Here is a 12,149-nt window from a genome sequence, read left to right as displayed (position 1 = left end):
TCGGCATGCAAAAGGGTGCTTCAGAGGTAAATGAACAGTGAATCACATAAAACTGCTGCTACACTGCTATCTGTGAGGTAAACTTTGAAGCTTGGTGCACATCTGGCGACACACCACACATTTTTGTTTGACACCAGTTATTATTGTGTGTTAACCCACAGAGCTGCTGGATTACCCTTTAACTTTTGTTCTGATGAATGGAACCAAAGCAACAGGTATTTACGTCAGAAGTTTGCAAGAGTTAGTGAGCAGCATATGCATAATATGCTTCTCAGTAATGAGTGCTCTTTGCATATTATGCTTCCATCTGATATTTAAAAAGAGGTACACTTTATTTACAGTTAATAAAAAATGAAAATAACAAATGCATAGATCAGCCATCCATATTTGACCATCCGTAAATGCCAACACCCACCACCCCACCTTTTGTTGCCCACCCCAAGATTTTCAGTGGCCCCTTCTGGCCCCCTTATAAAAAAAATTTCTAAGGGCACCCCTGCTGACTAGAGAAAAGATTAGATTAACACCAACAGGTGTGTCAGTAGAGGAATTAAAACAAACTCAAAAAAACAAATATATTAGCTTCCTGCAGTGAGCACTTTTCTTATCTGTACTGTCAGAGTCAGTGAACTACCAACATTTGACAGTTCTCATCAACAAGAGTGAGTTTAGCTCTTGAAAACATTGCTGTTAAAAATCAAACAAACGCTTTTATTTTAAAATGTGTTCATCTCTCACATAAATCATCAGTGTTCTTTCATCATCCTCTCGTGCATCACAATTTTTTCTCTTTTAGGTCTTTTCTGTGATAAAGAGAAGTAGAAAGTAAATGTACAAGAGTATGTGTATGAAGCACAGTACCCTGTTTGAAGCAACAGCACGTCAAGAGTCACAATACTTACTTTATACGTAGTTTTCACTGTCAAGAATGATGTTATTCTTCAGACAGTGAGTGTCTGGTGCATAGATCTGAGGCATTATAAATACAAGCCTGAGTGAGTTATACAGTATTTCACAAATTCAAAATTATATAAAATTCAACACACAAGTGTCACTCACAAAATACATGTTTTCAATTACAAATAGTATTAGAAATTAATTAGAAAAGTACGAGGTCACAAATACCTGAAAAAGTTGCAGATTACTTTTAGCAACGTAAATATATTTACAGAAATCTTAAAGGCATCTTAAAATTTTAGATATACTCTCACACATACCTGGTGTTAATACTATATACAATAAATGAAGAGAAAATAAGTCTGTGTATTAGGGCTGCAACTCAAGATTTAAATCTTAATTAAATTGTTGATTATTTTTTGGTTAAAGGAGACTTAGTATGCTCATTTTCAGGTTCACTGTGATGAACAAAGTCACGGAATTAAAGGTGGGGCTACTGACGAGGCGTTTCAGGAGCAGTGTTTTCTGTGGGAGAGAGGAGCTTCTGTTGGTGCGGACTTTGACCTTTTAAATTTTCAAGATCTTTTAAATGCACAAGAAAAAAATGAAAAAAAGCATAATAGGTCTCCTTTAAATGATGAATCGCTTCTGGTCTTTAAAAATCTGAAAATAGTGAAAAATGTTTATATTAATTTCCCCAAACTTGCGTCTTGTAAAATAGTATTCACATTTGAGAAGCTGGGACCAGTGCATTTTTGGCATTTTTGCTTAAATTAAGCAATTCATCGATTATCAAAATCCTTGCAAATTAATCTTCTCTCTGTCAAATAATTAATGAATCAAATAATCATTTCACCTCTACTGTGTTTAAAGTTGATATAATGTATGAAAACAATGTCCAAAATCTCTCCGTTAACAAATCAGTGCCAGTAACATCGCTGAAGTAACCACAACTGAAGTAACCACAATATATAAATGAGATCACAAGAAAAAAAGTAGTTTGACGACAGAACGCTGTTTTTTAAATCTTTTCCCCTTTCAGTCTTCAGGCCTCAGGCACATTCCCTCATCTATTCCAGCGTCCCTTTCGGATTGTCTCTCTCCCTCACTTGATTTTATGTTTCTTTGATGCCTTTCTTCCTATAACCACCTTTTCAATGTCATGCAAGCCCTCTGTCTCCTCCACTTCCTCACTTCTAAAGTGAGGGTCTGGTTGAAACTGAACAGTCCTCTGTCCAAGCTCTCTGTGGATCCCTGAGGCGTCCTCTTTGTCCACGACTTCCTGTCTGAGCCTGTGAAGCTTCTCCTGGTTCTCACTGAGCTCATGCTCCCTCTCTAGCATGCTGCTATGGCCGTCTCTGTCCATCCTGCCAGCTCTGGCATGGTGATGAGAGAAATGGGTGAAGAGCTGAGGGTTGATGGTGAGCTGAGCGTAAGATGCAGCAGATAAACCAGTAACAGAGAGAGGCTGGATCACTGGCCTGGACTGGACAGGGGACAGAATGTTGTGGGTTTGGCTGTTCGATGGGTTGTGACATTGAGGTCGTAGGTGTTTCAAGGATTTCATTTTGTAGGTGCTTTTATCACAACTCTGCTTCCTCTGTTCCTCCAAGATGTCATCCAACACTAAAAAGAAACAGCATGTTAGTTCTTTCAATCCATAGAAAGGCAAAGTCTCTCCCCATTCGGTATAGTCACTGGCCAGAGACAAATAATTTTTTGATCCAGTGTGAATTGAGAGCTAGCATGTGAGGCTCTACAAGGTTTCAGTTATGGGTTTTGTAGTTAGAAATGACGTCAAATATGCGTCTATTGGGTGTGTTGTCTTTCTAATTATGTATTTTCATAGTCTCATACTGACAAATGTCATATTGGGGTACTTGGTCTCTCTGTTGGTTTATCACTGTACGTCTGCCTGCAACAGCTTTCTCACCATAATCATTGTTATGGATTTTGTTCTCTTCATCCTGGCTGCGCTTCAGGTCCAGAGCTTGCTTCACTGAGTCTAAAAGCCCAAACATCTTACACAGGGAATTGAGTATGACGGCATCTGACAAAACAAAAACAGCAGGAGTCAGCTTGTCCACATCAAATCACTTTTAGAAATGTGAAATTAAAAAATGTCCATAAATTAGTCTGACTTCGCCGTGTTGCTGCAGGACTTGGCATTAACTGACTAAGCACATTTTTGTGAGGTAATAGCTTTGCGACTCGAGAAATAGACCGGAAAAATAGGGCTTGTGTGAGATGTTCAGCCTTTCTACACTGAAAATAAAAAAGGAAAATAATGAGTCACCTCAGTCTAAAAACAATAAGTCAGCATTATACAGTGTTGTAAAAAGTACCTTAAAGGATAACTACCGTTTTTTACAACCTGGACCTTATTTCTAGCAAAATATATGATAATTTACTCACCCAGATAACTTTGGTGTCATTTGGCGTCGTTCGGACGAAATTAGATCCAGTGGAGCGCCGCGTATATCCATATAATGCGAGTGATCCGGGCACCGAAGCGCAGCCTCTATGAGCATTATCTGCCACGAAACTAGTTAATTTCACCAATGTTTTGTTATGATACGCTAGTGCTATTCCCCTCTGAGTCCGGGCTTGTCTGTTGTCAACATCCGGCGTCTGTAGGTTGACCTACTACCTCTGACCTGGAAGATGTCATCTCTGAGCTGCGCTGGTACCCACGACAGCCGGCTTGTTTACCAGTAGCTGCTACTGCTAGTTTGACCCCGGATGTTGATAACAGACGAGCCCGGACTCAGAGGGGAATAGCACTAGCATATCATGACAAAATATTGGTGAAATGAACTAGTTTCGTGGCAGATAATGCGTTATATAGAGGCTGTGTTTCGGTGCCCCGTCACTCGCATTATATGGATATACCGGCGCTACACTGGATCTAATTTCGTCCGAACGACTTCAAATGACACAAAAGTTATCTGGGTGAGTAAATGATCATATATTTTGCTAGAAATAAGGTCCAGGTTGTAAAAAACAGTAGTTGTCCTTTAAAGCCATACTTGAGTAAAAGTATTGTTTGTGTTCAAATATTACTTTTGTAAAAGTGAACATTACCCATACAAATAGTACTTGAGTAAAGGCCCTAAAGTATATATTAAATTACATGTGTATTTACATGTGTGTTTATACTGAATACTCTGGGTCAACCGATTATCATCAGCACTTTTTTCTATCTGATTGACGATACATTAATTTCAATCACCCATTCATCCACTATGACCTGCTCGCTATGTGGACTTTGTCACTTTTTGGTCAATTGCAATGATGATCCTACAGTAACATTAATTACAACGTTGTTGGAACACCAACACGACGATATCAGATAAACCTGGTCTCCCTGTGGGAACTCACCTGTCTCCTGCAGGTTGGCCTTCTCACTGCGAACCTCCACTCCTTTGAATGTGGCTAATAATTCAGTCTGCAGACTGGACAGAACCTCCCCCATCAGCCCCGAGTCTGCCACACCCTTCCACAGGCTCAACACACCGTCTGGAGAAGGTGGGACATTATTATGAACTGTAGGGAACTCTCTGTGTGTGTGTTTGTGTGTGTGTTTGTTTGTCGTCACATTTAAAAACAAAAAAAAAGTGCCACAGCCAAATAGGAGAAAAAGAGGTATAGGCGCAATTATGGTGAAGTGATTTCATTTCCTATGTGGGCAGAAAAATAAATTGGACTCAATGGGAAGAAAAAGCAAAGCAAAATAAATAAGAAATGGGGGATAAATTAGATGGAGGCAGGGAAATGCCTGGAAGTGAGATCTGGTGAGAGTTAAAGAATTGAAAAGAGAGTAATAAATTGGGGAGAGAAACGTAGGAAGAAGTGTCAGGGTTGGAGAAACAATGAAAAAAAGATATACGGAGATAGGGGAAATGGGAGAGGTGCGGCACTTGGAGAGAGGATGTTAAATGGGTGATAGCGGTAAGAGAGGAAAGAGTAGGAAAATGGGTTAGAAATAAGGTACTGAGTGGTGAGAAAGGAGGACAGGGCAGATTGGAGGGACGCTGAAAAATGACTGGGGAGCTGTACAAAACTGAGCAAAATACAAGTTGAGTACATTGGAGTGATAAAATGTCAGAAGTGCTTGATATCTTATCTTGCGAGAAATGCTTCCACTTTCACATTTCCTTAAATGTCTGTCAAGATAAATGCAATATGCCTGCGGAAAATATTCCAAATCCCATTTACAGCTATCTGAAGCTAAATTCATCTATCTCTCCCCGCGTCGGGAATGTACACTAATGGAAAGAAACACACCTCTGGAGATAGAGGAGCATACAGCTACGGGCTGAGTACGTTTGCTGAAAGTTGTCAATTTGTTTTAAGCTCTGTGACAAGTAATATCGCTTGTGCAGTGAGGCGCTGCAATTTACCATTCTCACGAAAGATTACTTGAGGCTATGATGCCAACTGTGGTCCAGCTGGAAGAATGCCTAATCAGCTCACCTTTAAAAGGCCTTAAATCAAAGATTAGGTCCCTGCAAGAAAAAGCCACGCTAGGAAATGATGCCGTCAATGGTAATATAAAAGGACACGACTCCGCCTGCAAGTGGTCAGCAACTTTTTAAGGCCAGTCTGCAGGAATGGCAGAACATCCCACAGCTGCAGATTCAGAGGTTCATTGGCTCAGTGTATCAAAGGTGTCAAACAGCAGCGGCTGCAAGAGGCGTGACACCAGGGACTGACGGGCCCGTAGGTGGACTGATGGTAATATTCACAGATGTCACTGTTTTTCTGGTGTCTGCTCATTTATTATTCATGCAAGGACAGTTCAAATTTGAATGTTGCATCTCCTTTCCTCATCACTTAGCAATTATATCCATCAGTGACACAGGGTTGCAAGTAAGTCCTTTAAAGGATAAGTCCACCAATTTTACACATTAAAGGATATGTTCACCCAAAAAGTGAAATTTCATCATCTACTCAGCCCCATTCCGATGGAAAGATGGATGAAGTTTCATAGTCCACAAAACATTTCTGGATCTTCACAGCAAAACAGCGCTGCAGCATTCTCCTAAACAACTGAAGTACACCCTTTCGAAAGCAGAAATCCCTTCTGTAGCTGCCAAGCCAATAAACGTCAGCATGCACACCTTTCGAAGTGGGTACACAAGCTCGACTGTGCATCGAGGGTGTAAATAACATCTTTTCAAATCATTTTGGGATCTCAGGGCTCCCGGCGATCTGGATTAGACCAGATGAGCTGTATGGAGCCATTCTGCGTTATAATTTAAAGTTCCCATCTACAGTTGTTTAGGAGATTGCTACAGTGCTCTTTTGCTGTGAAGCTCCAGAAACTGTTTGTGGACTACGAAGCTTTACCTGACTTTCCATCGACTTGTGTTTGAGCAGATAATAACTACATTTTCTTTATTTGAGGGAACCTTTAAAGTGTGCTCACAGGTCTTGGGGGGTAGTACTTAACATGTGGGAAAAACAATAGTATAAAGCCTTTTGTGGTTCCAGAGGAAGCTGCATGCAATCTCATAAATTGCCTCCACTCCATCATACGTCGCATTGTGGGTAATCTAGGCTCCAGGTTTTGAAAAGCAGCCCACTGGTCTATCATCGCAGTCCTATAACACCGTTGGACTCATTATAGACAGTTTAAAAACAAATGATAAAAATCGATACCGCAGGAGCAGAGACATCACCTTTTCCATTCCACGCATTCTTCTTCCTTTTCAAAAGTTACCCTTTAAAGGACACGGCTGCTTAGTGCGTGGCCTCTGTGGGACTGAAGGTCAGTGGGTTTTCAATCTGTGCTCCGACTATGATAAAACAGTAACTTTCCAAATTTAACTCCAGGACATTGCCCTTGGTCAGCTGACAAAGTGGTTAATACCAGATTATAATGAAGTGCTGTAGTGCTGCTGAGATCCTGACCTATGAATCTTGTTCTCCAGATGTGAGAAAACATGTTTGTTTGTACAGACACCAACAAAGGTCACATCACAATGATTTTGACGATCATTTCCACAAATGGTGAATCATACTGCAGTTATAATATCTGTCAAAATAGTCTTTTTCTCCACACCCTGTTCAGACTGTATAACAAGCACCTGTACACCCATTTTCTTATATTTACCAGGTGTGTCAGCCCTCTTTCTCTTTGCAGCGTGTCCATTGGCTGTCGTGGGATGTCCAGGCCGAGCTGGACCGGGGCTCCACTCTGCTGCTGGGCTGAACTTCTCCTCCAAAGGCTCCTCCATCTCTACTGCATCATGTGCAACCTCTCCTGAAATCACCACAAAAAGGGATGTACTGTAAATAGAGTGCATAAACATCTCTTATTATCATTGAAGGTGAGTAGGCAGAGGGAAGACTGCCAAGGAAATTCACCAGTTTTTTCCCAGTTTTTTATATTTTCTCTGCGCAGTAAGGAGAGTGGTGCATTATTGAAGGTAAATGACTGTTGTTAATGTTCATGTTATAAGTTCCTAATTCCTTATTGCCCTTGAGTGTTAGAATTGTTCATTCATCACTGCAGATGCAGTAAAATATAACCAGGTGGCATCAAAAGTTTCTGTCAGCATCATCTCAGTGATAAAAAACAAAACAGCAGCCAAAGCATATGTGGGAGGAAAAGCATGAACTGTGAATGCCAACTGAAATCTACCTGTCAGGGGAGGCACCTGTCCTCCAAGAGGGTCGAGAGCCAGACACGACGGGCTCGGCTGCACCAAGGTCCCTGGAGGAAGCCGCGTGCTGTTGATCAGCACATCAAATTTAGTGCTGCGGCAGGTGTTGCTGCACACTGTGTCATGCTGGTAGAAATCTATCTGGCCGGAGTCCATCATTTTCCTGCGTGGGGAGAGGCAGGTTAAAAACAAACAACACTACAGAATATCCAAGAAAGTATTTTTGCCACACAGCTGCAGAGGGGTGTTAAAGTATGGACTGAATTTGTTTAACAATCCCGATAACTATCCCAGAGGTTTGCTTGGCTCAAGGCCCATTGATCTGACCTCTGAAGACTGAAGATGAAAAGAGCAGATATTGCCCATTGAGTTGGTAATATTGACTCACTGTAACACCAAGAACAAGTGCTAACACGATACAGGGGTGAGAAGTATCATTCAGCAGCTTGCTGGCGTGTTATTTGATCCTGTTATCATAATAAAGCTGCTTACCGACTGCCTCTGGAATGTGCTGGCAAAGCCCAACACAGACAGACTCGACACAAGTGCAAATTATATGAGTGAGATACGCTCTAACTGCATTAGATTGAGGTGTTTAAAGTCTGACACTTTAACCCCAACGCCACAAAGTAATGGAAGGACTCCTTGCATGCAGTTAGCATGCATGTGTTTCCACAGCAGGAAAAGGTTAGACAGACAAATATTTATTTTTCTATATTTTTATAAGTCTACCTGAGCATTACTCCTCCCAGTCTGATGGCTCTCTTCCAGTCCTTCAGAGTGGCTTTCCCTGCCAGGTGTACAAACTGCTTAGGACTGATGAGCTGGTCGTTGAACTGCAGAGAACAAGGAGACAACACAATGTTTATAAGAACTATTAAAAGTATATGGAGAGAAGATTAATACACATGACAGACAAGATGTGAAGATTATAATATCCAGCTGAGTGAGGAAGGTTTAAAGTCACGTCAACATCAAAAATGCATATTTAACCTCTTACCTGTAGTGATATTTATCCATCGAGATTTTTTGGTGTGAGTTGTTGAATTTTGGAGATATCGGCCGAAGAGCTGCCTGCCTTCTCTTGAATATAATGGAACTAGATGGCACTCACGACCCAGTTACGCAGGATTATCAACAGACCTTGTTGTGAGAAGTTTCGTGTGGGAACTATTTACTTTCTACCGTATCATAATGCAGAAGGAAGCGAGCATCCACTCATGGACGAGAGGCTAGTTAACAAAGATAACTAAATTAGCTAAGCCGAGGAGGATGGCATTAATATTTACATGCTGTGCTTTCCAAAGCACGAGCCTCTTGTCCATGAGCAGTTGCACGCTTCCTTCTGCGGTGCTATGGTGAAGCAGGTGTAGTTCTGTTTGAAGGAAAAGTCCCTTCATGGAATTTCTCCCAACAAGTTTTGTGGATTATCTTGAGCTTATGATTTCTGGAAAGAGACGTAGCTGTTGATTTCTTCATCACAAGCTGAGTGCCATCTAGTTGCATTTTATTAATCCTTACAGCCAATATCTCCAAAACTTGGCAATTCACACCAAAACAGTATCGATAGATAAACAGCACTACAGGTAAGAGGAAAAATGTGTATGTTGGGTTTTGAGTTGAACTGTCCCTTTAACGGAGTAATTCTATATTATTGATAAACTAAAAATGATCAACTTACTTTGACACATCTGACATTAATTCCAGGGCACACAAACTTCTTGAAAAGCAGAACCGCCCTGCTGTCTCCACAGGTGATGGGGTAGCCGTACTCAACCTCCTCTCCTTCTGCTTTACTGTCTTCTAAATATGAAGAACCAAAAACATAACCACTCACAGCAACAGTGTGCAACTTCCCTCGAGTTTTAGCAATATTCTTATATTTGTTGAATAACAGCAGCTTGAAGTAAACCGTAATGGATCAATAATAAATTCATCATATTGAACAATAAGGTTATTGATTTTATATGACTCTGGGGAGGGAAATGTCTCTGTCACATACCATGGTGTGTCTCTATGGCCAAGACGGTGGTGCCAGTGTCAGCAATGTCATCGTTTATCCTGCAGAGGGCGACAGATTCTCATATTAAACAGTTGAATCATTTAATGCTAGCTGAGAGTTGAACAATTCTGAATGTAACAGCAAAATATGTGTTAACTAGTTACTGGACGTCTTACAATTACTTAAAATTTAATTTGAGTTCTGTTCTTTTTCTCTGCATGGCCTATTGTTGTATTCTGTAACTTAAGCCTGCGTTGAACTGATCACAAACAGCACTGATTTTGAATGATAATGTAAGATTTGCCTAACATGAGCAAGAGGCTTAGAGAAAAAAAGCTTTCATCATACTGAAAATCTGCGTATACATTTATGCAAAAATCTGTCTCAGTTACATTTGCCTCTCAATGTTATCAAACAGCAGATGCAAATCATCTACTGGGCCCATAATGATATATAAGCCATGTTACCCGTGCAGGATGGGCTGCAGGTGCAGGATGACTTGAGTCTTATGGTTGTTGCCACTGGACTCCCCCTCCTCTTCTTTCACCATCATGAGATCCCCTGAAGACACAACGACCTCAGCACCCGCCATCACCCTTCCCCGCAGAGCTGCACGCACAGAGGGCCGAGCACGCATGTTAACATCCAGATCACACACACACGCATGCACTGATGCTATTTAATGCATACACAAGCCAATGAAAGCCTCCCCCGACAGACTTTTCTGGCATGCAACTGTCATGCAACTGTCACAGAAATGAATCAATGCTGGGTTTTAAAAGACATAATCCTCACATAGGCGGGCCTCGCTTCATATATGCTGTTGAGAATGTGCATGAATATTCTAGAGGATGGGACAAAAGCTTAAATTCTTCTCTAAATCCTGGGTTATAAGGCCTGAATTATAAAAATGTCACTGCAATTTAATCACCACATTGGACTCAACAGGTGAAATGTTCTGTCATAAATGTTTTTTAATCTATTTAGAGAGAAACACTTCGATCAAATCATGTCAATGCTGTGTTATGCAACCTTGTTGTGTTTAGGTCACCACTTTGGCCACAAATATCACACCAATAAAAGACCTGTTGAGCAAGAACAAATTCAATCTGCAGGATTGTTGTTACCAAGTCATGACAATCAGATCATCAAATTCCAGTTATCATCAGTCTCCCAAGACAGACAGTTATATGTTAAAGTATTGTGTAGTCTATCCTACATAATTTCTGAAAAAGTTACAGTTAAATTAGGAAAGACAAGGTAATTACATGTCTATAATAGTAACTGGTAATGTAGTTGGTGAGAAATACACAGCATATAAACACAAATGTGATTAAACTGTCCACTGTGGTCAAAGAAACGGGGGGGAGTGTAACGTCCCTCTTTGGTAAGTAGTTACACTAACACACATAATAAATACTCACAGCATTAATTCTAGTATGATTCTGTCTCTAATTTTCTTTCCCTACACAAGCAGCAGCTAAGGCGTTAGATAGTCTGGGCGACGAAATCAAAAGCACAGAGAGAGATGGAGGAGAAATTAATTCACAAACTGTCTGTTAGGATTCTTCCATGGCAGAGAAACACAACAGGAAACCTTTCAGTGAAGAGCAGCCTTCAATAAGCTGACCAACATATTCCACACACTGTATCAAGTAGCCCTTGGTGGATCACCAACTCCTACACGGACAGTTGCGTGCCTTTCTCACCCTCCTTCACCCACTCGAGCTGACGTCTGTTGGTGCGGCAGCACGCACACCCCGGCCAACAACGGGTGCGACGGCGCGCGCTCCTCTTCCACACAGGGTCCACCTGAGAAGTCTGACACACACGCCACCTGCTACTTTTAAAGCATATTGTCATAGTTTTTACCTACCGTGTTACAGCAGGGGATAATTCATCCTCCGCTCGTCGGAGAAGCACAAGAGCATGCGCCGTGCTGCCCCGCTACACTTCCTGCAGTGAAGGCAGCGTTTGCCTGAGAAGCATCTGTCCCGCTGTCACGAGAAGCGGTTAGTTCGCACGCGATGTGTAAATCGGTCAAACTGCTCTTATGTGCGAGCGCGCGGCTTTGTCTGAGCACCTCTGAGCCACGACACCGCACATGCTGAAAGATGTGAAGCTTAAGAAACATGTTTCCACCCTAAAGGAAGCGCTGGAAATGTTTTTTTATTTATTTGTATATTTATGGGTTGTGTAGGCTCAACAACACCACGTTGTTTCAGTTGCCACTTGTGTGGCCTAATTTAGTTGGTTTGTCATGCAATGAACGCTCAGCGGAGTTGCTCGCTGTGTTTTTGTTGTTGCCGGTGTTTCGCCAGGAGGTGGCAGGGTTTGCACTTAGTTTAAGGACAGCCATTGTGTCGGTAAGTCACACAGAGAAAGGATCTAAAAAATGTTTATGACGTTTGAACGCATCATTTCACCTTTTTGAAATTATAAGATATTCTCTATAAAAGAACCGGCCAATCATATATTCAGGTTCAGTGTTGCCATTTTAGCAACAGGGTAATCATTAACATTATGACTAACGGCTGGTCTGAGATCAGCACACACCTACAAATCAGCCCACCCCTATT

The 12,149-nt window shown here is 41.4% G+C and overlaps 1 protein-coding gene across 3 annotated transcripts; it reads right to left on the bottom strand.

The window, feature by feature from the left end:
• Window positions 1-560: 560 nt before the first annotated feature.
• Window positions 561-11,586, bottom strand: LOC311259615 (glucocorticoid modulatory element-binding protein 1-like). 3 transcript variants are annotated; one of them, XM_084356850.1, is made up of 10 exons: window positions 11,447-11,586; window positions 10,038-10,179; window positions 9,571-9,629; window positions 9,250-9,371; window positions 8,301-8,404; window positions 7,547-7,731; window positions 7,016-7,165; window positions 4,279-4,416; window positions 2,831-2,947; window positions 561-2,523 (listed from the first exon to the last, which is right to left on the bottom strand). In XM_084356850.1, the coding sequence occupies exons 2-10, from the start codon at window positions 10,160-10,162 to the stop codon at window positions 2,003-2,005; spliced, it is 1,521 nt and encodes a 506-aa protein (XP_084212976.1). In that variant the 5' UTR covers window positions 10,163-10,179; window positions 11,447-11,586; the 3' UTR covers window positions 561-2,002. The 3 variants fall into 3 exon arrangements, with proteins under 3 accessions (XP_084212976.1, XP_084212978.1, XP_084212977.1); XM_084356852.1 differs by having other exon boundaries at window positions 7,547-7,635; XM_084356851.1 differs by having other exon boundaries at window positions 9,250-9,368.
• Window positions 11,587-12,149: the final 563 nt, after the last annotated feature.

The sequence above is a fragment of the Pagrus pagrus genome, assembly GCF_965226575.1.
Source record: "Pagrus pagrus genome assembly, chromosome: 7".
NCBI classification, from domain to species: Eukaryota; Metazoa; Chordata; class Actinopteri; order Spariformes; family Sparidae; genus Pagrus; species Pagrus pagrus.
The sequence above is the reverse complement of the archived record's forward strand: the minus strand, read 5'-3'. Positions and strand labels throughout refer to the sequence as shown.